Consider the following 27,688-nt stretch of genomic DNA (forward strand, 5'->3'; position numbering starts at 1 on the left):
TCTCTCTCTCTCAAATTCTCTCCCTATTCTTTCTTCACATCATGCTTAGTCAGAGTTTTTCCCACAAATATTGGGTGAATACATGATCTGTGCCCAGTACCATGCTAGGTCCCAAGGGACACATCAGCACATACAGTAGGCACATGGCTCTGCCCTGTGACACTTATGTCACAGTGGCATTCTACCCACGCTTTACGTTTGCTTAGCCCTGTATATTCTGCAGACTTTTCACATACTTATCTTAGCTGGTTTTATGGCAATGCTATGACTTAAATATCATTATTTCCAGTTTAGAGATGAGGAAGCTGAGGTACAGCGAGTTTAAATTACTACCTCCAGGTTATGCAGCTGTGTGTGCCACAACTGAAACTCAGACTCAAGTCTTTTAGACTTGTCTAAACCTTTGCAGCCACATTTTGCCCTATCCGAGTATCTACAGGACCCTGCAGAATAATTAGTTTATTCCTTTGCCGGGAAATTCTTATTTCATTCTTCATCCTGTCTCCTGATGGGCCAAATCAATGCTTATTCAAGAATTAGAAATCCCGGCATTTTAGGAGGCCAAGACAGGCAGATCACTTGAGGTCAGAAGTTTGAGACCAGCCTGGCTAATATGGTGAAACCCTGTCTCTACTAAAAATGCAAAAATTAGCCAGGCATGATGGCACGTGCCTCTAATACCAATTATTCCAGAGGCTGAGGCAGGAAAATCCCATGAACCCAGGAGGTGGAGGTTGCAGTGAGCTGAGATCATGCCACTGCACTCCAGCCTGGGGGACAGAGTAAAATACTGTCTTAAAAAAAAAAATTATAACAACCCCCCACCACCAAAAATGAGCAATGCCAATGGGGTGAAGAGCCCCTAAAGCAGCACTCATTGCAAGGATTTCTCAGGCGAGTGGTTAGTATGCGGTGTCAATCATGAAAAAGAAGAACTGCACCAAAGTATCTTTCTGAAAACCTGCAAAACTGAGAAGCTAGTCTGTTTAAAACAGGAAGTTATATACTTACATTGTTTACTACTTTACTAATGTCTGTGATCTGATGGTATCTCTGTTTCAGGAATGATGACATCTAAGCTATCACTGGGCATGTCAAGGACTTCACTAAATTAGCAGGTGCCACTGGTCTTCTTGTGCTTATCTGGGCAAGAACTTACTGAAATACAACAGAAGTTTTTACTTAGAAGAGATTTTCAGGTAGGTGTCGCTTTTCCAGGAAAAGGGAGGTGGAACAAGGAGGGGTCCAGGCAGGCGGAAGTAATAACTTCCAGCAGTGCTCTTGGATTTAGGGGGGAGGAGAAGGAAGGTACACAGCAATTTAGAGGTAGTATGGGGCCAGAGTGGGAGAAGATATGGCCACATATCTCCATTTTCTTCTTGTTTTTTATAATTTCCCCTTTCTGTCTCCCATGCACACAATGATATGTTTGCGTGTAGCACTCACCCAAACTTGGCCCTTTATACCTCTTTAGTCAACATCTGTGCCCATGTTACCCTCCTATACTTTCACAAATTCTCAACTATTGTACATAGGACTACTCCAAAGAGCTTACACTTAATAGCTTGTGTTTCTTTATATTGACTTGTAAGAAATAGTCAGTGAAAATATAATTTATATATGTGTATATATACACATACATTTTTATATATATACAGTCCTCCCTTGGTATCTGTGAGGGATTTGTTCCAGAACCATTGCAGATACCAAATTCCATAGATGCTCAAGTTCCTTTTATAAAATGATGTAGTATTTGCTGATTACCTATGAATATCCTCCAGTACCCTTTAAATCATACCTAGATTACTTGTAATACCTAATACAATGTGTACACGGTGCTTCATTCATGTGGAGTCGACATAGCACTTGCTGCATGGCAAATTCAAGGCTTGGTTTTTGCAACTTTGTGGAGTTTTTTCCCAGATATTTTTGATCCGTGATTGGTTGAATACACAAATGTGGAACCCATGGATACAGAGGGCTGATTATAACACATATGTATGTGTGCATTAAGTATGTATGTGTGGAAATATATGTATTTATTTGAAGTTTTCATTGAAAATCCACACTAAGTCAAGCTACTAGATGAGTCAGTTGATTGATTTGATGTCTTTTCTTCTGGGTGAACGAGGTTGTCTGTGTTAGAGGGTAGAGCTAGAAAGCCTCAACAATTCTTCTGGAAATGCCTGGATTGACAGAGGATGAGTGCTAACTTTGACAAGTACTTCAAGTGAGAGTGGTGGGAATATGGGGTCTTCCACATGGATGTGGTATAAGTTGAAGTATATTTTTGAAGTGCAGGTGTTTCCAGAAAGTGGTGATGATTACATTGAACCAGGCAGGCTGAGTTAGCTCTTCTGGGAGAAGAAAGGTGAGCCCTGTGTATGACTTAATAGGAAAAAAGCAGATCTGTACAGCAGAATAAATTGGGTGAAGGGCAGAAAGAGATAATACACAGAAAAGGAAATATGAATAATTCACAGAAAAGGAAATATGAATGACTAATACTTGTAGTTAAAAAAATCAGTAATGAAATAAATGTTAATTACGACAATAATGGCATCCCTTTTGCCCATCTAATTGGCCAAGTAATTTTTTCTTTCTTTTAGATCTTCTCTATATTGATGGATGCTTGCTGAAACGGGCACCATCACCTACTAGTGCAAAGAGTATATATATTGTTACACACTTTCTGGAAGCAATTTAAGAAAATGCGTCAAGAGACTTCGAAATATAATTCAGTGTAGAAATTGTGATTTGTGTAATATACCTTAAGGAAATAATTTTAAAATGCACACAAATATGTTTATTGCAGTATTATTTATAGCAGAGCAAACTGAACAACTTAATCACACAATGAAAAGGTTGATTAAATAACCATGATTATCTATACAATATGTTGGAATCATTACAAATTACATTTTCACGTAATTTTTAGCCACATGGAACTAGGTGAAAGATAAAGAAATTAAGATATCAGAATACAGAATGATATGCAAAATCATATACAAAATGATTTACATACTTTCTGGAAGCAATTTGACAAAATGCATCAAGAGACTTCGAAATATAATTCAATGTAGACATTGTGATTTGTGTAATATACCTTAAGGAAATAATTTTAAAATGCACACAAATATGTTTATTGCAGTATTATCTATAGCAGAGCAAATTGTGAACAACTTAATCACACAACAAAAAGGCAATGATTAAATAACCATGATTATCTATACAATATGTTGGAGTCATTACTAATTACATTTTTAAGTAATTTTTAGCCACATGGAACTAGGTGAAAGATAAAGAAGGTATGAGAATACAAAATGATATACAAGTGTGCTATCAATTATAACATACATGGTACCTGGAAAGGCTCTCTCTCCATAGCACAGTTGGAGGTGGCAGCACTGGGTCCCAGAAAGCTGAACATTCTGGTCATGCTGAATACCTCACAACCATGTTATTTGGAATGTATACGCATACTTTCCCTATGAAAACATATTCTTCATGACCAACTCCTTCAACTAAATTACATATCAGCCTGTATTGGAAACTAAAAATCAGCCACATTTGAAACACCTGTTACTAAAATGTAATGAACAAGTCTAATATTTGGTCAAGGAGATTGGTAAAAAGAATCCAAAATCATTTGGCTGTTGGGTGAAACTCTGTCACTTAAGATGAACTGACTGCACTCAGACACAATTCTGAAAGAAACAAGCATGAGGTGTAACTTTGAACCAGTAACTAGTACTAATGATTGGAAACTTTGGAAATCCATGTGCTGCCCTAAAATACCGATGCTGGGAAATGTTTGTGGCTGGAAAGAGAAGACTGCACTCATTCACGATTTGAACTTTGAGAGGCTCTTCTTGTGTATTTCCAGGGAAGAAGCTCACGGGTTCCCTCATTCTGTTCCTGCACTGTTCTCAGAAAGTTCGTCCCCGTGTGTGGGTGAATCTAGTTTCCTCCAAGGTCATCAAATTTCTGCTCTATGAGAGTCTACTTCCTCTTCTACAGGAAAAACTATCATATCATAGACTTTTCTATCTTATGTGGGCCTAAAACATTGCCTAATCCAACCCTTTAATTAAAAATAAAAAATAAAAATAAAAACATTTGATCCAGACCAAAGGCATACAAAAAAGAAAAACAAAACTAAAATGAATCCAAATATGATGATTTTCCTTTTTTAACTTTTATTTTAGGTTTGGGGATACATGTGAAGGTTTGTTATATAGGTAAACTCGTGCCATGGGGGTTCGTTGTACAGATTATTTCATCACCCAGGTATTAAGCCTAGTAGTCAATAGTTGTTTTTCTGCTCCTCTCCCTCCTCCCACTCTCAAGTAGACCCCGGTGTCTGTTGTTCCCTTCTTTGTGTTCGTGAGTTCTCATCATTTAGCTCCCACTTATAAGTGAGAACATGTGGTATTTGATTTTTTGTCCCTGCATTAGTTTGCTAAGGATAATAGCTTCCAGCTCCATCCATGTTCCTGCAAAAGATGTTATCTGTTTTGTTTTTATGGCTGCATGGTATTCCATGTGTATATGTACCACATTTTCTTTATCCAACCTGTCATTGATGGGCATTTAGGTTGATTTCATGCAAAGACTATTATTTTTCATACAAAACATTCCAAGTTCTGCCAACTGTGGCTGATGTTTTGGGACTCTTATCATCCTACCTCCTTCTATATTCTAGGGTTGATAGAATTTAAAATTTGGTGCCTGGAACAGAACATAATATTTCAGATGTGTAGTCCGGACAGTGCAAAGCTGAGTAAAAATTATTCTACTCCATCCTTTCATACACTGCAGAAGAGTTTATTAAGCAGCTTTCATTTGTCAGGCATCATGCTGGACACTAGGCCTGTACTGTCCACTACTTGCTACATGTGGCTATTTAAATTAAATAAAATAAAAAGTTCAGTTTCTCAATTGCACTAGCCACATTTCAAGTGCTCAATAGCCATGAGGCTAGTGTCTGTCCTTTTTTTTTCTCTTTTTGAGACAAGGTCTCACTCTGTCTCCCAGACTGGAATGCAGTGGCATGATCTTGGTTCACAGCAAACTGCACTTCCTGGCTCAAGAGATTCTCCTGCCTCAGCCTCCCAAGTAGCTGGGATTACAGGGGTGCACCACTAATGCCTGGCTAATTTTTTGGTTTTTGAAGTAGAGACAAGGTTTCACCATGTTGGCCAAGCTGGTCTTGAACTCCTGACCTTAAATGATCCACCCACCTTGGCCTCCCAAGATGCTGGGATTGTAAGCATGAGCCACAGTGCCCGGCCAAGTGTCTCTCTTATCGGACAGCACAGACACAGAACATTTCCACTAATACAGAAAAGTTCTATCGGACTACTGCAGAGATAACTAACTTTTCTGGATACTCCAGGTTTTTTGAGAAAAGAAACAAAGGAAGGGAAGGAAGTGGGAGGGGTTGGGAGGGGATCAACTTAATTGCATAGATGGGAAGCAAGTTGAATATCTAGATGGGTAATTGGATGAAAACATGAAGGGATAGCTGGTGGAGAGGTGGATGGAAAGTCAGGTGGTAGATTTCATTTGTTCTGGATAACACAGCAATATAGACTACCATTAAATTGGCTCTTGTGTTTGCCATTCATGGTGTTAGCTTCTAAAGAACTTGCAACTGAGGATATTCTTTATTCTACCCCTAAGTTTCTCCTTTTCTTTTCACTACACTTAAAGTAGGTTGGAGGGTTATATGACTCAGGGATTTAAAAAAAAAAAAAAGTTCAAATTTAGGAGGGACTTCATGTCATGTAGTGCAGGAGCTGTCAGCCTTGGCTGCACAAGGGAATCACCAGGAGAGCATTAAGAACCACTGAGAGCCAGGTCCCATCTCCAGAGACTCTGATTTAACTGTTCAGAGGTGTAAGCTGGGGATTTTCAAGAGCTCATCTGTGACTCCCACATGCAGCCAGGGCTGAGAAACGCTGCTCTAGCCAACCTGCCTCCTTCTGGGGGAATCCCTCCTACCCTGTCCCTGATAGGAAGTCACTGAGCCTCATGAATTCCTCCAGTCACAGCTCACTCAAGACCTCATGTGGCACCCATTTCATCGCTGGATAATTCTACTCAAGGTGTTCTTGAGTGGTGGTTGAATTTGCATCTTTGAACTACTTCTTGCTGGTTCTGGGAGGCTTTGCTGTGAGTCACACATAATTCTGATTCTCAACTGCCCAGCCAGTATCCTACTCTCTCCCCTCCCTAGAGTGGCTTTTCTCCAAGATGGATACCCACAGCTTCTTCAACTCATCTTTACTGGGTAAGGCTTCCTCTTGACTGCATTTCAGTTGGTGAACGTTTGCATTAAATGAGCCCTGGACATATTTGGACCACTTTTGGATGCTGTGAAATGATCCTTTCCACTATCTGCATACAACACTTTTATTAATTTAGATTAAATTAAGATTAAATTTAACGAAGTTTACACGCAGGAAGTTTCTTTATTAACCCCATCATGTGTTAACCTCAAGGGAAACTAGAATTACAGGATTTTGGGGGAGTATATTTGTTCTACTTTTATTTTAGGTTCGAGAGTAAATGTGCAGGTTTGTTATACTGGTAAATTTTGTATTGATGCCCAGTGTGGGTAATCTAAATTCTGTTCATAGAAAACTGTTTAAATTCCACACAGTGGAATACCATCTCATGATTAGAAAGAATGAGGCAGTTCTACAAGTGTTGATATAGAAGGATTTCCAAGATGTAAGGTTTAAAAACTCTCAGAAAACTTGATATTTCTTACTCTGATTTATGTACCAAAGAATGAGACAGTTCTACAAGTATTGATATAGAAAGATTTCCAAGATGTAAAGTTTAAAAAGTCACAGAAAACTTGATATTTCTTACTCAGATTTATGTCCTGATTTATGCACCAAAAAGCCACTTATAATTATGTATATAAATTCAACCACCACTCAAAAACACCCTGAATAGAATTATCCAGCAATGAAATGGGTGCCATGTGAGGTCCTGATTTATGTACCAAAAAGCCACTTATAATTATGTGTATAAATACATAAACAAATACAAGAGGGCTCAACAACAATCTCCCCTCTGAGGAGGAGAAGAAATTGAGAAAGGGGAGAGTAAAGGAAATTTTACATTTGTCAAAAATAAAATCAGATCAAAATTTCAAGTTGCAGACGTTTATTGTGCACACAAAAGAACAGTTTGAGAGCGAGGAGACATAGATCTGAAAGTGTAGGGATTCCCACTTAGAGCACTTACAGCATAGTTTATAAAGCATAAAGGAGGAAGTACTTTTCCCCTCTGGGTTCAAAGTTCTTTTTTGTAAAAAATAAAAAAAAATAAATTTAAAAAAAATCAATAGGTTTTAGGGGAACAGGTGGTGTTTGGTTACACGGATAATTTCTTTAGGGGTGATTTCTGAGATTTTGGTGCACCTATCACCTGAGCAGTGTGTACACTGTACTCAAAGTGTAGTCTTTTATCCCTCACTCCCCTCCCACCCTTCCCCCTGAGTCCCCCAAGTTCATTGTGTCTTTCTTATGCCTTTGCTTCCTCATAGCCTAACTCTCACTTATGAGTGACACTGTACAATGTTTGGTTTTCCATTCCTGAGTTACTTAACTGAGGATCTCTAATTCCATCCAGGTTGCTGCAGATTGGCATTATTTCATTCCTTTTCATGGCTGAGTAGTATACCATGGTGTTGCTATAAACGTATGTGCAAGTATCTTTCTCATATAGTGACTTATTTTCCTCTGGGTAGATACCCAGGAGTAGGATTGCTGGATCAAATGATAGATCAACTTTTAATTATTCAAGGAATCACCACACTGTTTTCTATAGGGGTTGCGCTAGTTTACATTCCCATCAACAGCATAAAGTGTTCTCTTCACCACAACCACGCCAACATCTATTTTTTTTTTAAATTATTATAGCCATTCTTGCAAGACTAGACAGTATCACATTGTGGTTTTGATTTGCATTTCCCTGATAATTAGTGCTGCTGAGCATTTTTGCATATGTTCGTTGGCTATTTGTATATCTTCTTTTGAGAATTGTCTATTCATGTCCTTAGCCCACTTTTTGATGGGATTGTTTGTTTTTTTCTTGATGATTTGTTTGAGTTCCTTGTAGATTCTGGATATTAGATTTTTATCGGATGTATAGATTGCAAAGATTTTCTTCCACTCTATTGGTTGTCTGTTTACTCTGCTGATTATTTCTTTTGCTGTGTAGAAGCTTTTTAGTTTAATTGAGTTCCATCTATTTATCTCTGCTTTTGTTGTATTTGCTTTTGGGTTCTTGGTCAAGAACTCTTTGCCTAAGCCAATGTCTAGAACAGTTATTTTGAGGTTATCTTCTAAAATTTTTATGGTTTTGGGTCTTAGATTTAAGTCTTTGATCCATCTTGGGTTGATTTTTGTCTACAGTGAGAGATGAGGATCCAGTTTCATTCTTCTACAGGTGGCTAGCCAATTATCCCAGCACCATTTGTTGAATAGGGTGTCCTTTCCCCACTTTATGTTTTTGTTTGCTTTGTTGAAGGTCAGTTGGCCTTAAGTATTTGGGTTTATTTCTGGGTTCTCTATTCTGTTCCACTGGTCTATATGCCTGTTTTTATACCAGTACTATGCTGTTTGGATGGCTATGGCCTTATATTAACAGTACAGTCTGAAGTTGGGTAACGTGGTGCCTCCAGATTTGTTCTTTTTGCTATCTTGCTTTGGCTATATGGGCTCTTTTGGTTCCATGTGAGTTTTAGGATTTTTTTTCTAATTCTGTGAAGAATAAAAGTGCTATTGTGATGGAAATTGCATTGAATTTGTAGGTTGCTTTTTGCAGTATGGTTATTTTCACAATATTGATTCTACCCATTCATGAGCATGGGATGTGTTTCCATTTTTTTGGGTCATCTAAGATTTCTTTCATCAGTGTTTTGTAGTTTTCCTTGTAGAGATCTTTCAGTATTTTGACCTTTTTTTGTGATTTGTTTGTACATTAACAATGGTGTTGAAACAAGAACTTTTAAAGCTGATTTGTCTATAGCAGATTGGTTTAATTTCACTGAATCATGCTGACAATGACATAAACTTTATATTTTGTGTTTCATTTATTATTACAGTTGGCTTTTCAGGGAAATCAGGATGCCTTCAATCTTGGCTATGTGGCCACGGGTGGTTGCCCTTGAGGAGTTTGGGCTATAATCCTGAAAGACACACTACTGAATGCCATAATTCCAAATGTTGAAATCTAGAAAGACTAAAATTTTAAATCCAAAAACCACGATCCCAAAATATTAAAATCCCGAAAATATAACTCTGAAAACAATAATTTAAAAGACATTTATTTATATTCCTAAAGGAGGATTTATCTTGAAAAACTTATTAAAACACAACAGAACACTTCATAATAGGGAATAATATCATACATATTTTTGCAAGCATAAACACTCAGGTATACTAACAACAGTCACAAGGGTATAACAGTTATGAGCAGATGAATTTACTCATAAATACATAGGTCAAAAATCACAATATATAAATGCATATCACTATAGTTGGTAATTGTGTGCACCCAGCTTTATAAACTGTGGTCATCTGAAATACTGTGATGGACATCCTCAGTCTTTGAATGAGATCAGTCACCACCACATTTGCCAGTTGCCCAAAGAGCCAAGACCTCGAGAAATTGTATCTTTCACAAACACAGAGGCACACAAAGGACATCTGTTTATTTATGAAGGAGGTCTTGACATTTGTGTGCACACACACAATGCTTACACACAAACTTATAATAGTAATGCACTTTCAGGAGTCAAATTTGCAAAAAAAAAAAAAAACGCATAAAACATAATAGAACTCTCTAAATGTCTTTACACAGTTTATACCTCCACTACTGAAAATGACGCAAAGATTAAATACATAGCATAGTGAATTGGCACTAGGTGTGAAGAGACAGAAGTGATACACAATTGAATAACTTGGCAAGGGAAATTTCTTGCATTTTTCCCCTGTGTTTTCTCTTCTAGGTTCTTCAAAGCACTTGCTGCACTTGTATTTGGAAAGTCGTTGTGGTCTACACATTGCCTAAGTATATGCTGTCCATTTAAAAATCCACTTATTGCTTGGCTGTTGCAATTAAGGATTGGTGCTTTTGTAGCATCAATAATAATTAACTTAAAATTTTTATCTTTCACCATTAAAGTAACCTCATACACTTAGCTTGTCACAGGCTTTTTTTTTCCTGGGAAAAACGTTCACCAACAATTTCTTCCATTGAGAATAAAGGAAGAGTAATGGAATATTGTGATGCTCATTAGACATTTAAGATGAGATTTTGAGTAGGAGTTTGGGTCAGGGCTTAAGACATCAATTTGAGAGTCCTTAGCATGTATTAGTATTTAAAACCACAATGGCATATCATTCCAGTAAGAAGGATGATACTCAGCTTCCTCAATACTAAATCTATATTAGTCTGGGTTCTCCAGAGACAGAACCAATAGGATATGTATGTAGATATAGGAGATGGGATTTACTAGGATAATTGGCTCCCAATTATGGTGGCTAAGAAGTCCCACAACAAACCATCTGCAAGCTGGAGACCCTGGAATACTGGTAGTGTGGCTCAGTGTAAGTCTGCAGGCCTCAGAAACAGAGAAGCCACTCCTGTAACTCTCAGTCCTAGGCTGAAATCCGCTGAGTTGGGGAAGGTGGGTAGTTGTATAGTTCAAAGGCTGGTGAGCCTGGATTTCTGATGTCTAAAGCAATAGAAGAACAGTCTGTTCCAGCTCTCAAAGACAGACCAATTTGCCTTCTGTAATTGTTCACTTCAGGCCCCCAGCTGATTGGATGGTGCCTGTCTACACTGAAAGCAGATCTTTCCCACCTAATCCACTCAGACTCACACAGCAATCTCTGGAAACACTTTCACAGACACACTCAATACAATGCTTCACCAAGTTTCTAGTTATTCCTTTACCCAGTCATGTTGACATCTAAAATTAAGTCCACAAATGCACCCTTTGTCAAGTTGACATGCATACACATCTCCTTAAACCATACTTAATTTTCAAATAAAGATAATAGCAAGTAATAGTTCCTCTTAACACAATGCAACTAACATTATGCAACTACAGTGTGTACAACCAGAAATGCACTAATCCTTCCCCAGAATTCAGCTTTCAGGATTTCAACATTAGGAATTTTAATCTTTTAGGATTGTGATTTTGATATTTTGGGATTTCAACATTATGGTATTTGGGATTGTGTTTTTCAAGAATATGATTAGCACTGGGTCTTGGGATGTATCTAAACTGTGGCCTTCATTTTTATTTTTCTTTAATAGTTCCCCACTTTTGATCATTCTCTCACTTGAACTGAGAATGTGACTGGCTATTACCCTTGGTTACTACATGTTGTTTTCCTTTCTGCAGACATTTATGGGTCACAAACTAGAATCTCAGTAGGTTATTTTGATGACTCTTGTTCATATGGTTTTGGTTTTCAATCTTCACGGAGATCAACTGTTGAGTTAGTGGCCGCTGACAAGCACTTAAGACCCTTGTGAGACTACATTGCATAAGGGATATTATCAATATGACTAATAGGAGGATAATACCAAGAGTCTGAAAAATACCCCAAAACCAACCAAACCAACTTACTTAAAAGAGCCAAGATTTAGTCAATCAATTTTGCTTCTCTGATCTGGTAGAATAGTAGGATCTGATCTCTTAGATCTCTAAGATTTAGGGCTATAATTCCTGACTCAATGGCATAGAAACAGCATTTAAAAAAATATGACTGTTTCACTTTAATAGATTTTCTTGGCTTGCAGATTGAATGTCTCTGGTGGTGTCATTGGTGGTCCAGGGAACTTTCTGAGCAGCCATGCAGCAACATGCACAAAAGATGTTCATATACAAGCTGTTGTGGTGATTTCTCTGGAGTTTATTTTAGGTAATTCAACTTCAGCTTGCAGGACTATAAGGCTGGAAACAACCCTAGTTCAAAACTGTCAGAAATCTATAAGTGTCAGAGTCTTTCTATGAATTTCATGTCATTTTGTACCATAAGGTATTTGCAAAAGCCTTCAGGAAAGCACCAGAGTAAAACAATAACTGCTGTGGATGAACAATGGTTTAAAATGCCCCTGAGAATTTACTATAATGCAGTTAAAGAAGAAATTTGGTTATTTCTGTGATATACAACATTTTGGCTGATGAAATATATACAACATATGGCTGATAAACAACACATGGCTGATAAAATTATACCAGGACATATCTGATATGTAGGAATTTCATGTAATTTCTGAAACACATATTAATAACATGTATCTATACAAATATAACATAAAGAAGATTTAACATTATTTTTTATTTGGCAGTGCTTCCCATACAATGTAGTATGTTAAATAATTAGTCTAACATCTCTCTTTTTATCATATAAGGAGAGAATAAATTCCTTTGAGGATTTTCCAGAGGCTCTCTGCAAAATTCCAAAGTTAGCTTAAGGTCAAAAAGACTGTATGTAGAATTGATTTAGGAAGGTTGTCAAAAATGCGAAAGTTTTAAAGCACTTGATTAAATAGGATCACAGTTCACTCTGAAACAACACTTAGGTATCCATTTAGCCAAAGTGACAAGTAAAAGATTTCAAAGGCAAATACAGAAAGTTACATAGTTGTATTAGTCCATTTTCATGCTGCTGATAAAGTCATACCTGAGACTGGGCAATTTACAAAAGAAAGAGTTTTATTGGACTTCCAGTTCCATGTGGCTGGGGAGGCCTGACAATCATGGGAGAAGTTGAGAGGCACGTCTCATGGCGGCAGACAAGAGAAGAAAAGTTTGTGCAGGGAAACTCCCCTTTTTAAAGCCATCAGATCCCATGAGACTCATTCACTATCCTGAGAACAGTGCAGGAAAGACCCACCCCTATAATTCAATCACCTCCCACCGCGTGTCTCCCATGACATATGGGGATTGCGGAAGATACAATTCAAGATGAGATTTGGGTGGGAACACAGCCAAACCATATCTTTCTACCCTGACCCCTCCCAAATCTCATGTCCTCACATTTCAAAACCAATCATACCTTCCCAACAGTTGCCCAAAGTCTTAACTCATTTCAGCATTAACTCAAAAGTCCACAGTCCAACATCTCATCTGAGACAAGGCAAGTCCCTTCTGCCTATGAGCTTGTAAAATCAAAAGCAAGTTAATTACTTCCTCAATACAATGAGGGTATAGGCATTGGGTAAATACAGCCATTCTAAATGGGAGAAATTGGCCAAAACAATGGGGTTACAGCCCCCATGCAAATTCGAAATCCAGCAGGGCAGTCAAAACTTAAAGCTCCAAAATGATCTCCTTTGACTCCATGCAGTCAAAGGTTATGCAGTCAAAGGTTATGCAGTCAAAGGTTATGCAGTCAAAGGTTATGACTCCATGCAGTCAAAGGTTATGCAGATGCAAGAGGTGGGTTCCAATGGTCTTGGGCAATAGTTAAGAAAACAAAAACGAAAAATCTTAGTTCTTGTAACACAAATAACTCTATTTTCATAAGTAATCAAAGATCTTGATAAAGACAACTTTGTGGTTTTTAACAGAAAGAAGACCAAATTCTAGTTTTGCATCAGTGTACTTTGATATTGAAAGCCCATTTTAAAATCTTTGTAATAAATTCATTCAATTTTATCCAGTTTAACCACATAAGATTCTCTGTCTCATTCTCTTTCTCTCCCTCCTACTTTCTATGTTCATTTAGCTTTTGTTCTTTATTATCCTCTTTTTTCATGTTGAAATAATCTTTAAATAACCTTCAAAGTAGAACAAAATCACGTTCCCAGGTATAAAACCTTGATATTGTAAAGTTATCAATTCTTCCTAAATTTATTTACAAATGTAACACAATTCCACCCAAGCTTGAGTTTTTATAGGTAATTGACTAGATGATCCTAAAGTTTAAGAAACAAATGGCTCTAATATGTAAGACATTTGGAAATATATAATGAAAGGGAGTTGCATAATAATATCATCTATATAAATCATCTTATAAATCTACAGTAAGAAGAGTGTCCCTAGCACAGAAATAAAATATCAATAGAATATAAAGTACAAAATCAGAATCAGGAACATTAAAGAATATATGACAAAGGTGATATTTCAAGCCCAAAGGGGAGAGGACAGTTATTCAACACATACTGTTTCAAAATTTGTCAGATAAGAATGGAGAGGAGGAGGCTTTTCTCCTCTGACCCCAGGGAATGTGAGAAGAGACACAGTGGCTATGACAGGAAGCAGTCACACCTGTGAGTCCCTACCTTCCCCATCAGAGCTAGGGGGCATGGAGCACTCTCTGCTAAGATGGGACCCCCAAGGAATGTCTCCCTGCAGAGCACTTCGTTACCAGATGGAATGGCCAGTGCGGTTAAGTTGGTGGTCAGGCAGAAAAAAAAGATCTAGTTTGTACTCTTGAGAGTTCCTCAGTTTGTTCATGGCATGGGCGGGAGTCAAGGAGCAGCAGCCTTGCCTCAGTGCCTACCAGTGCAGGAAAAGCTACATAGCCTGGGCCAGGGCCCTGGTGGAGACGTAGTGGTAACAGAAAGGGCTCTCCATTGCAGACCAAGGAAGACTAAGAATGAATACCTCATGAGTCTATTAGCTACAAACCACCACAGCAGGTTCCAGAAAAAGGCTCAGGGTTGGGACCACATCACCCCCACTCAGCAGACACCAGTCATATAAATCAAGGACCAAGAGGAGACAGAAACACCCCCTTCCCACTCTTCCCCGTGTCTCAAGTTGTACTGGCCTTTCCTCCAGATCTCTGCCACCGTCTTAGAAAGGACCACTGAGAGAAGAAATTGAAATTATAAGCTGACAGCATAAAGAGGATGAGTAAAATCTAAAATCATTGTTCAAATGAATGAATCAAGAGAAGTTTAAACCACTTTGGACTAAAATGTGTGAATCCTTTTTCCTGCTACCCAGCAGATGAGAAGCTGGTAACAGAGAACAAAATAGTTTGGAGACTAAAGAATCATTGCACATTTTACTGCTGAGTTGTATTGTGAGTAATTTTAGTTGACCTCACTTTCTGAAATCTTGCACATAGGCATCCGTATCTGCACAGAGAAATGTTAACAGTGGGAAATGCTGCATGAGGAGATTGGGTGATTTTTACTTTTGTTTTTGTGCTCTTCTTTTTTGTTGTTCTTACTTATGTACTATTACCCCATCATTTTCCAAAATGCGAAAGGCCATTTTGAAAGCCTAGTTCAAACCTCTTGAGTATTTTATACCTAAACATTCATCTTGATTGAGACTGGGTAGACAGATGAAAACCATATCAGGTTTTTAATTTTTTAATTTTTGAGACAGGGTCTCATTCTGTCACCCAGGCTGGAGTACAGTGGTGTGATCACAGTTCACTGCAGCCTCAACCTCCTAAGCTCAAGTGATTCTCCCACCTCAGCCCCCCAAGTAGTTGGGACCACAGGTATATGCCACCATGCCTGGCTAATTTTTTATTTTTATTTTTTGTAGAGACGGGGTCTCACTACATTTTCCAGGCTGGTCTTGAATTCCTGGGCTCAGGTGAACCTCCCACCTGGGCCTCCCAAAGTACTGGGATTACGGGCATGAGCCAAAGTCCCCTGCCCATATGAGATTTTCTATCTCTGATCCCATGCAGCTAGTAATCAAGGACTTGGTTGCTGACTCTGGAGGACCTGTATGCTTTCTTGAGCTTTGAACTTTAGTGCTAAAAGCTCACAGGCAGCCCTGAAACCCAAACCAAAAGGTTCTATGGTTTATCATCCTGAGCATGTTGATTTTATAGAAATAACATATGAATTAAAGATACTACCCTCAAATTGAGCAAAACTTAAGTAATTTTTTTAAAGTTTCACCTGTTTTTAAATCACTCTTGGAGAAAAGGAAAATAAATACAAATAATTAATGGTGAGTACAGGCTACTATACCTTTGTTCTCCAGAATAAGCAGTTCTGTTCCTTTCTTGCTTTAGATGCTGAAGTGTAGGACACTCTCTGTGATTGTACATGTGTAACTGACAAAATGTGTATTTTTTTTCTCAGCTGCTATGGATTGGATTATGCTATTAGGAGTAAGAATGCTGATAGGAGCACACACAAACTATTTGTTCCTCAAGTCCATTTTCCTCCTCAAAAGCCTGGAGCGTGCCGTTGATCAGTGGGAGATGTACCTGGACAGACCCATGAAAAGAGATCAGCAAGTTCCACCCAAGGGACCCTATTTTTCCTAATTTCATTTGAAATAGCTTCTAATTGTCCTTCTTTCATTCCTGGTTCCTACCAGTTTTACAGCTTTTTCTGGTTTCAAATGTGAACTCACATACACTCTCATTTATCCTCATAACAACCCCTAGTGACCCAATGGTCGTCAATTTGGATATAAGAAAAGGAGGCTCTGCGTTAAGGGCTTGTCCAAGGCATCCAGCTGAGAGGTGCTAAGACTGGCTCCATTTCCATCTCTATTCTCACTGACTTTGACCACATAGAACCCCAACATGTGGGGCCTCAGTATTTGATCAATTATTCTATTAAGAAGCAAAAGCAATTCCTCGCATTGGCCCCAGGTATTAAGCATTTCTCAGATTTACCTCGAGAAACGCTCATCAGCCTGTATATTCACATCTTCACCCTTGTCCCTTCCTCCTAGAAAGAAGAAAGTCAGTTGGATGCCCTTTGAGGAACCAGTGCAAGGCTTAACTGTCCTTCCACAACTCCTGCCTTATCTGTTTTCTATTTTCCTCCTTCTCCACCGAAGTCTGTAATCTCAAGAAAAGCAGGCATTGGCCTTAGGGCTCCTGGCCTAAGAAATATCGAGTCCAATAAGAAATCCCATTGACTGACCCCTCCTGCTTACCCCTTTGTGATGGAGAAGCTCCCAGAGGTTTGCTTTTGGCACATTACCAGCCTAACTCAGCATCACTAGGAGCAGGAAAAGGAAAGTAACCTAAACTAATACTGCTTATAATTGTAATTATTGTAATAGTTAATTACTGTATTTGTACAGGTGTAACAGACAAAAGGTGTATTTTTTTCACAGCTGCTATGGATTGGATTATGCCATTTGGAATAAGAATGCTGTTAAGAGCACACAAACCAGTTGTTCCTCAAGTCTGTAGCAAATTTTTCAAAAGTTAAATTTAAAAATCACTACATTTGAATTTAGTGACAGGAGAAATGGACATAGATAGAGACTAAAGATCTAGCCCAAATTTTATATTTACTTGTTAGAGGATTTTGAACAAATCACTAAATTTCTTCAAGGGTTCAATTTCCCCATTAACTTTAATGAATGGCACATCATTATGGGGCCCCAGAGAAGCACAGTTACTTGTAATTGTAATCATCATTGTTATTATTATTATACATATTTTGCTTTTAAATGGATAAGGATTTTGAAAGTATATATAAACTGTAAAACATAAAATGCAAAACACCGTAAGAGACAGTAGTAATAATAATGATTATTATATTGTTATCATTATCCAGCCTGTTTTTTCCTGTTTTGTATTTCTTCCTTCAAATGCTTTCAGAAATCAGTATCCCCATTCATCACCACCATCCCACATTTCTGTTTCTTTTCCCATCTCAGATCATGCTGACTTTGAAAGCTTCGGCTCTTTCCTTCCTGAACCCCTCTCCTGGTACCTCTGATATGCCTTTTGAAATTCCTGTTAAAGAATCCCTAGGCTGCTATCACATGTGGCATCTTTGTTGAGTACATGAATAAATCAACTGCTGTGTTTTACAAAGGGTGATTATGCTTAATTGTGGGATTGTATTTTTCTTCTTCTATCACAGGGAGAAGTGAAATGACAACCTCACTAGATACGGTTGAGACCTTTGGTCCCACATCGTACGATGATGACATGGGCCTGCTCTGTGAAAAAGCCGATGTCGGAGCACTGATAGCCCAGTTCGTGCCCCCGCTGTATTCCCTGGTGTTCATGGTGGGCCTCTTGGGCAACGTGGTGGTGGTGATGATCCTCATAAAATACAGGAGGCTCCGAATTATGACCAACATCTACCTGCTCAACCTGGCCATTTCGGACCTGCTCTTCCTCTTCACCCTTCCGTTCTGGATCCACTATGTCAGGGAGCGTAACTGGGTCTTCAGCCATGGCATGTGTAAGGTCCTCTCGGGGTTTTATCACACAGGCTTGTACAGCGAGATCTTTTTCATAATCCTCCTGACGATTGACAGGTACCTGGCCATTGTCCATGCTGTGTTTGCCCTTCGAGCCAGGACTGTCACTTTTGGTGTCATCACTAGCATCGTCACCTGGGGCCTGGCAGTGCTAGCAGCTCTTCCTGAATTTATTTTCTATGGGACTGAAGAGTTGTTTCCAGAGACTCTTTGCAGTGCTATTTACCCACAGGATACAGTATATAGCTGGAGGCATTTCCACACTCTGAGAATGACCATCTTGTGTCTCGCTCTCCCTCTGCTCGTTATGGCCATCTGCTACACAGGAATCATCAAAACGCTGCTGAGGTGCCCCAGTAAAAAAAAGTACAAGGCCATCCGGCTCATTTTTGTCATCATGGCTGTGTTTTTCATTTTCTGGACACCCTACAATGTGGCTATCCTTATCTCTACCTATCAATCCGTCTTATTTGGACTTGATTGTGAACGGAGCAAGCATCTGGACCTGTTCGTGCTGGCGACGGAGGTGATCGCCTACTCCCACTGCTGCGTGAACCCAGTGATCTACGCCTTTGTTGGAGAGAGGTTCCGGAAGTACCTGCGCCACTTCTTCCACAGGCACGTGCTCATGCACCTGGGCAAATACATCCCATTCCTTCCTAGTGAGAAGCTGGAAAGAACCAGCTCTGTCTCTCCGTCCACAGCAGAGCCGGAACTCTCTATTGTGTTTTAGGTCAGATGCAGAAAATTGCCTAACGAGGAAGGACCAAGCAGATGAAGCAAACACATTAAGCCTTCCACACTCACCTCTTGAACAGTCCTTCAAACTTCCAGTGCAGCACCGAAGCTCTTGAAGACACTGAAATATACACACAGCAGTAGCAGTAGATGCATGTACCCTAAGGTCATTATCACAGGCCGGGGGTTGGGCGGTGTACTCATCATCAACCCTAAAAAGCAGAGCTTTGCTTCTCTGAAGAGTTACCTACATTTTAATGCACCTGACTGTTAAATAGCTACAAAAACGTAAAAGTTTTTATATTTTATATGTTAACTTCAGCCAGCTATTGATATAAATAAAACATTTTCACACAATACAATAAGTTAACTATTTTATTTTCTAGTGTGCCTAGTTCTTTCCCTGCTTAATGAAAGGCTTGTTTTTTTAGTGTGAATAAATAATCTTAAGCAACATAACGGCATGCCATTCCTGTTCTAAATATTCTTAAAAGTTTGTGGATTTCCTGTTCACACTGAATGGCAAAATTTCCCATGGGTGATTCACAGAGCCCTGAGAACTGTGCACTGTCCTCTTAATGCCAATCTTGCATTGCTGAGGAGGCCAGGGGCCTACTCTAAATATGAAGTAGCCTGGGCATGGAGTGGGGAGGTGTTGGGCCTGCAGAGACTCTTGACACCTGTAGCTCAGTGGCTCTCAAACTTGTCGTCAGAAGCACCTGGAAGGTGTGTGAAAACGTGGATGGCTGGGCCCCACCCCAGAGTTTCTGATTCAGCGGATCTAGAATGAGACACAAGAATGTGCCTAGCATCACTAGCAAGTTTTCAGGTGATGCTGATGATGCTGGTCCTGGAACCACACTTTTAGAACAACTGCCCTAGCTAAAATGTCTGGATGTTCCAGAGTCATCCTTGAAATTGCAGATTTTAGGTGTCAGAAGGAAATGTAAAATACCCTTGTGATCTAGACTCTGCCAAGAATAATCACCACCCAGGGCAGCATATATATGTCAGTTCATCGTAAACCAATTTGTTTAGTAGGACTTTCTACTCCATCGTTTTTATTCAGTTGAGCTTTTCTTGAGAGCCTGTATTTAATACCCTGCCCTAGAAGCTATGATAGATACAAAGATGAGTAAGACTTTGTGTGAGCTACATCCTAAGGAGGAAAACATGCAACTTATGATGTAAAAGTATCTCCCCCCAAAAAAGTAAGAGTGGCCCAGCTCCCCATTCCCTTTGGTTCTCCCTAGTTATGGCTTCTGTGGGAAGTAAGTTCTAAGCTTCTGATTAACTTGTGCCTCTCAGTAGAGATCATATGACTGTGCAATGTGAGCCTTGCCAGCTGTCTGTCCAATAGCTCTTCCTGCTCTTCCTCTTCACCCTTCACCTATCTGTTAGGTGATCTGGACAGGATGCACAAACACTGCTTCAGGTTAAGTGAAAGATGCAAAACTGTGTAAGACAAGCACAATCCCTGCCCCTATGAAACCTTCAGTCTAGTAGGGGTTATAAGATGGAAACAAACAACTCTGGTGCAAAGAGGTAGACACTCAATGCTAGGCCTGGACCAGGAAGGGAAAAACTACTTCTTGCTGGAACCTGAGGGGAGGAAGATTTCATGGAGGAAGTAGCTTTTGAGCAGTTATCTGAAAGAAAGGCAGGATTTAGAAAGGGAGAGGATTTGGGAGAAGCCACCTTTAACCCAAGAGAATGCCCCATCCAAAGATGAGATGCACATCCAAAGATGCACATTTGTGGACAAGAGGGTGGCATGGACAGGGTAGGGTGGGCCATAAATTTCACACAAGGAGAGCTATGGAAGGGTTTAGAGCAGGGGAGAAAAACAATGCAGGAAGATATGTCTGGTAACACATAGAGCATGGAGTGGAGGCCCCAGAACCATGCAGGAGGGAGTTAGGAGGTGAGTGCAAGTGTGGAGGCAAGGAAAGATCAGCAGCTGGTAAGAGAAGTTCCAGGAGCACTCAGGGGAATTTGACCAAGAGACAGCGTGAAGGATGAATTAAAGCACTAGGAGTGATATATGGTTGAGTGTAAAAATCAAAGGGCAAGCCTGGGCACGGTGGCTCACGCCTGTAATCCCAGCACTTTGGGTGGCCGAGGTGAGCGGATCACGAGATGAGGAGATAGAGACCATCCTGGCCAACACGGCAAAACCCTGTCTTTACTAAAGTACAAAAATTAGCCAGGTGTGGTGTCGGGTACCTGTAATCGCAGCTATTCAGGAGGCTGAGGCAGGAGAATCACTTGAACCCGGGAGGCGAGGTTGCAATGAGCTGAGACAGCACCACTGCATTTCAGCCTGAGTGACAAGAGCGAGATGTCGTCAAAACAAACAAACAACAACAACAACCAAAAAAAAAAACAAAGGGCAAAGTAGTGTATCATATGCTTAAAAAAAAAAAAAAAAAAGACACACATGTTTTACTTTGTACGTAGATGTATAGACCTCCTCTCTAAGGATACAAAAGAAACCAGTACCAATATGGGGTGGCTGGAGAACAGGAAAAGAAGTATGACTTTTTGTGCCTTCTGGATTTTCAGTCATGGGAACATACTACTCATTCAAAAAATAAATACAACCTTAGAATGATATAAAAAATAAAAGACTAGGCCGCTATGCAGATGTTCAGAAGTAGGCATCCGTCCTACCAGCCATAAGGAGATTAGAAGCCTCCTGCTATGAATTAATCCTGTGACCTGGCACAAATTATTTGGCCTCTTTAGCCTTGATTTCCTCATCCATATAATAAAAAAAGTTGAATTAAATCATCTCTAAGGCCCCTCTGTGGCCCAAGTAGACTCTAATCTTGCTAAAATGTTAGGAGCTGGAGGCTCTAAGTTTACAAAATAGATGATAACAGAAAGGAGAAGAGGAGTGGTGGACAAGCCCACAGCATTACCTCCACTGGTCGTGAGGCCAGGCATGGTTCCCACTGTTCACTAAGGGGTACTCAGGTCTTGTTCATTCATTTGGTCATTTACTATTCAGCAAACATTTGCTGAGCATCCACCATGTTCTTAGCTAAGTTCTGAGAAAACAAACGAGGGCACATCCACAGGTGTCCAATTCAGTCTGATGGTGAGCTCCCTGGGGATGTCCAATTCAGTCTCAACTTGGATGCTGCCCACAGGGGGCTCACCATCAGACTGAATTGAATACTGCTCTTGTCCTCCACTGCCAGAGTTCATGACTATGCCTTAAAAAGGAATTACCAATGCTTAAATTCAACCCAGATGAGAGTTCCACGCAAAGACCAGAAGACATTTTCTACTTCCCAATCCAATGCTTGGAGAAAGGGAGTGCATTCTCTTGGCCATCATTCCATCCATCCTCACCCTCTGGTGAGTGGCCTGGCCTTTTGTCGCTGTTATGCCTATCTGAGAGCTCTGCATGGCCGACACAGGATGTGAACTCTGGAACACTCTAAACCACACAACACGAATCTCAATTTGGCTAGGACACTTTGAAGTACTTCTCTTTTTTGTGGTTCAGCCAAAATGTAAATAAAACAATCATTTAAAAACTGAATTATACATCACTGATTCTCTCTCGCATTATGAAGTTGCATCTGCCCTTAGGTAACCACAAGCGCAGGATAGAGTTGCTTGTTCACACCATACTCCTCTTACCCTTGGAAGCTTTTCAGAGCTTTTTGATTCACTTAAACTTCACCTAACCAAATCATGAATTGGTGTGTGCTGCTTTGTTCACCAGCCCAGCTCTGTTCAAGAATGATAGAAATACACCGAGGGAAATGTTCTGTATGTGCACTGTCCAATATGATCGCCGCCTGCCACATGCAACTATTGAGCACTTGAGCATTGAAATGTGGCTTAGGTGGCTAAGGCACTGAATTTTTAAATTTTATTCAATTTAAATTACTTAGGATTTAAATTTCAAGGGCCACATGTGGTAGTGGTGCAGCACTAACCCCTTCAAATCTGCCTCTCAAATCTGCCTCTTGACCCCTCCTCTACCTATGCATCCAGCATCCCGTAGCCCTCAAACACATGCCCTGAACACTGCACAACAATAGGGAAAATGCTGGTGATGCAATATGAATGAGATCCATTTCTAGAACACTCACTCACCGTTCAGTGGAGGAGACCGACCTGATTCCTGTGGCTGTAATGAAACGTGAGGGGTGCCTGAAGGACACTGCTGCAGATAGTAGGAGGGAGACATTGAAGAAAGGTGCACAGAGAAGGTGTCTTTCTGCTTAGATGGGGTTCCTCCAGGCACAGACCCTGAGCAAGGATTTGAGGGAAAAAAGTTTATTTACAAAGTGCAGGAAACTCCAGTAGGAAAGTGAGGAAGTAAAATAGGGAGGGAGGAGAAGATGCGAACAAGGGTACATTATCCAGCCATTTTTCACAGGGGGTGACTGGAGTTAAAGCCACTTGGAAATTCTGCGAGACAGCACAACATACTTCTCCTGATTTGAGGGGTGAGGGAGTTGGGGTATTTACAATCCATTCCCGCCAGTCATTGGCCGAGGATTGCTCCTGGGGAATGTTAATCCCCAGCACTTCCCGCTGGCCTTGCTAGGGCAGGAGGCCTTCCCAGCTTTGGAGAACATTCCTGGGGCAACAGGATGTAGATGGTGGATATTGGAAGACAGCTGGGCATGTTTGGTTAAGGCTTGACAGATAAAGCATTTACTACGCATTTGAACTAGTGTTAGAACAGTTTTTTCATGAAGCAGAGGGTGGGAGTGAGAGTAGCATCCAGGCAGGTGGATCAGTTTGTTGGAAGGCACCGTGGCACAAAAGTGACCCACAGATGCCTGCTGTGGTGATGCCTAGTGTGACATTGGGCAATGACCGATGCCCTTTATTGTGCCTCTCTGTTTTCTTCCCTGTTTGCTTTACTCCTCCTCCTTTTGTTCAGCATAATAATCTGCTGTTTCAGAAGATGGTCCTTTCCAGCTTGAGATCCTGAAGTGTTCTACAGATTCCAGAGCTAAAATTCTAAAGGCTTCACATCTCCTGAACAAAGCAGTTTCTGGTCCTTTGTAGCCTATGGACTATAAAAAAAGCTTTACTGAGGTTTTTGTCCACTTCTTCCCAGGTAAATCCCAAGTGTAGTTAGGGTCATCATTCTTCTTTTGCTAGTCTCTGACCTAATCCAGGGCTCGGACAAGGACCTGCAGGACAAACCTGGCCCACTGCCTGTTTGTAAATAGAGTGTCACTGGAACACTGCCAGGCTCATTTTTTTATGCATTGTCTGTGGCTGCTTTTGCACTACTATGAAAGTTGAATAGTTGCAACGGAGACTGTATAGCCCACAAATCCTAAAATATTTACTTTTTTGTCCTTTACAGAAGAAGTTTCTGACTCCTTATAATCCACAGGACTTGGCTCTCCTCAGCCATGAGGAGGAGAGGAGGAGAAAGAATGGGTTGTCAGGGGGAGAACTTGGGGTGTGAAGTGGTCAAGCCACTTAAGTCCCCAGGTTAGTTTTTCCTTGAGTCTGGATGCAATACAAAGCAAACAAAATAGGGTTCAATTGTGTATTAGTCAAATGCTTCTCACTAATGCAAAACACTAACAGTATGCACCAAGATATCATATTGGAAGTTTTTATTGAGGCAGTAGGATTCCTTAGATGCTGTATCTCAAAGTAGACTATAAGGTAATTTCCAAAGGAATTGTAAAAACAGATTTCACAACTCTTGAGACTCACTTATAAGGGGGACAAAGGGATTGGATTGATTGATGAAATTAAGGAGGTATTTGAAAAGTTCTTTGTAGAGGGCTACTGGTATTCAGGGGTGCCTTCTTCTCACCTTAAGCCTGGTGAGAGTGATGCCAGTGGCATCACCTGAGAGCTCAGTAGGAGTCACCAGAGTTAAAGAAGCACCATGCATGAGGATCTGACTCACACCCAGGAAATCTGGAGACAAGGAACAGGCCAGCCAGTTGCACTGGGGGTGGGGTGGAGGAGAACTGCCATTACTTTGGGAGGGATCTATACTTCTAGAGATGATTTTGGCCAAGAATGTAGAATTCTTTTCATGGGCCAGATACCAGAGAGCTGACTGGAGGATTTCCAGTCCTGCCCAGTGGACCCCAACAGCATATGTGTATGCAGTGGCCTGCCAAAACGACGGGATGATGGGAGGTTGACAGCCAGGGAAAATGCTTTTCTTTTTTTTTTAGACAAAGTCTGGCTCTATCACCCAGGCTGCAGTGCAGTGGCGCAATCTCGCCTCACTACAAGCTCTGCCTCCCGGGTTCATTGCCATTCTCCCACCTCAACCTCCAGAGTAGCTGGGACTACAGGCACCCGCCACCACGCCCGGCTAATTTTTTGTATCTTTTAGTAGAGATGGGGTTTCACCGTGTTAGCCAGGATGGTCTTGATCTCCTGACCTCACGATCCACCCGCCTCGGCCTCCCAAAGTGCTGGGATTACTGGCGTGAGCCACCGTGCCCAGTCGGAAAATGCATTTTTTAAAAACTCACAGGAGTTATGTTGAATATTCCGAGGAATGACGCCAATGACTCTACCGAAGCAGCCCATGAGAGAAATGATTAACTTGTAAACATCCACCAGCGCCAGAAAGGGCGACATCATCTTATGGCAGGACCAGTCAAACAAAAACTTTCCTAATACCAACCCTTTTTCCCTTCCCAGCTCCCACACAGTGAGAGGGTGAGCATCCATGCTTAGCAAGCTGGGGAGGGGTCAAAATGCGGGACAGAGAGAAAGATAGACAGTGTTGTGCCCCGCTCCTCTCTCCCACAAGTGGTTATTCCTCAGCCAGCTGGGTGAGCTGGGAAAGCGGGGAAGATTTAAGTGTCAAATCAAATGGAGTTTTGATTATTATATAGGGATCAACTTTTTAATTTTTGAATTGAAATTGTCCTTTTGTGACCTCAAATGATCCTGGGACTTTTTTCTGCCTAAGCATAATGACGAAAGCCATGGGACTGCTGGAATTTTCATTCAGGAATTCAAGTATAGATGAACTTCAGCCTCTAATTTGGTTTAAAGAGATAGTGAGGCACAAAAGTAAAGTTTACATCTCATGAATTCTGTCAGTTTAGTATAGTGCTGTCAAATCCAAGCCCTCAAGTTTCAGCTCTCTGAGGTCCACATAGGCTTACATGAATTGACAGGACTGAACCGCAGGTCTTAAATGGACAAAGAGACATGAAAAACACTTCAAGGTTAAGAAGTTGAGAAGTTTTGGGGGGCGGAGCAAGATGGCCGAATAGGAACAGCTCCAGTCTCCAACTCCCAGCGCGAGTGACACAGAAGACAGGTGATTTCTGCATTTTCAGCTGAGGTACTGGGTTCATCTCACTAGGGAGTGCAGGACAATCGGTGCTGGTCAGCTGCTGCAGCCCGTCCAGCAAGAGCTGAAGCAGGGCGAGGCATTGCCTCCCTGGGAAGCGCAAGGGGGAAGGGAATCCCTTTTCCTAGCCAGGGGAACTGAGACACACAACACCTGGAAAATCGGGTAACTCCCACGCCCAATACTGCGCTTTACCAAGGATCTGAGCAAATGGGCACACCAGGAGATTATATCCCACACCTGGCCGGGAGGGTCCCATGCCCACGGAGCCTCCCTCATTGCTAGCACAGCAGTCTGTGATCTACCGGCAAGGCAGCAGCCAGGCTGGGGGAGGGGCACCCACCATTGCTGGGGCTTAAGTAGGTAAGCAAAGCAGCTGGGAAGCTCGAACTGGGTAGAGCTCACAGCAGCTCAAGGAGTTCTGCCTGTCTCTGTAGACTCCACCTCTGGGGACAGGGCACAGCTAAACAACAACAACAACAACAAAAAGCAGCTGAAACCTCTGCAGATGCAAACGACTCTGTCTGACAGCTTTGAAGAGAGCAGTGGATCTCCCAAAATGGAGGCTGAGATCTGAGAATGGACAGACTGTCTGCTCAAGTGGGTCCCTGACCCCTGAGTAGCCTAACTGGGAGACATCCCCTACTAGGGGCAGACTGACACCCCACACCTCACACAATGGAGTACACCCCTGAGAGGAAGCTTCCAAAGCAAGAATCAGACAGGTACACTTGCTGTTCAGCAATATTCTATCTTCTGCAGCCTCTGCTGCTGATACCCAGGCAAACAGGGTCTGCAGTGGACCTCAAGCAATCTCCAACAGACCTACAGCTGAGGGTCCTGACTGTTAGAAGGAAAACTAACAAACAGGAAGGACACCCACACCAAAACCCCATCAGTACGTCACCATCATCAAAGACCAGAGGCAGATAAAACCAAAAAGATGGGGAAAAAGCAGGGCAGAAAAGCTGGAAATTCAAAAAATAAGAGTGCATCTCCCCCTGCAAAGGAACGCAACTCATTGCCAGCAACAGATCAAAGCTGGACAGAGAATGACTTTGACGAGATGAGAGAAGAAGCCTCCAGTCCATCAAACTTCTCAGAGCTAAAGGAGGAATTACTCAGTGCAAAGAAACTAAAAATCTTGAAAAAAGAGTGGAAGAATTGATAACTAGAATAATTAATGCAGAGAAGGCCATAAACGAACTGACAGAGATGAAAACCATGACACGAGAAATACGTGACAAATGCACAAGCTTCAGTAACCGACTCGATCAACTAGAAGAAAGAGTATCAGCGATTGAGGATCAATGAATGAAATGAAGCGAGAAGAGAAATCTAAAGAAAACAGAAGAAAAAGAAATGAACAAAGCCTGCAAGAAGTATGGGATTATGTAAAAAGACCAAATCTATGT

General features: G+C 40.9%; 1 protein-coding gene across 1 annotated transcript; it reads left to right on the plus strand.

Annotated features, from left to right (window-relative positions):
* The first annotated feature begins 1,028 nt into the window (after positions 1–1,028).
* LOC105480350 (C-C motif chemokine receptor 3) lies at positions 1,029–19,399 on the plus strand. Its single transcript, XM_011739036.2, has 2 exons — positions 1,029–1,199; positions 17,860–19,399. The coding sequence occupies exon 2, from the start codon at positions 17,871–17,873 to the stop codon at positions 18,936–18,938; it is 1,068 nt and encodes a 355-aa protein (XP_011737338.2). The 5' UTR covers positions 1,029–1,199; positions 17,860–17,870; the 3' UTR covers positions 18,939–19,399.
* The last annotated feature ends 8,289 nt before the right edge of the window (positions 19,400–27,688 follow it).

The sequence above is a fragment of the Macaca nemestrina genome, chromosome 2, assembly GCF_043159975.1.
Source record: "Macaca nemestrina isolate mMacNem1 chromosome 2, mMacNem.hap1, whole genome shotgun sequence".
NCBI lineage: Eukaryota > Metazoa > Chordata > Mammalia > Primates > Cercopithecidae > Macaca > Macaca nemestrina.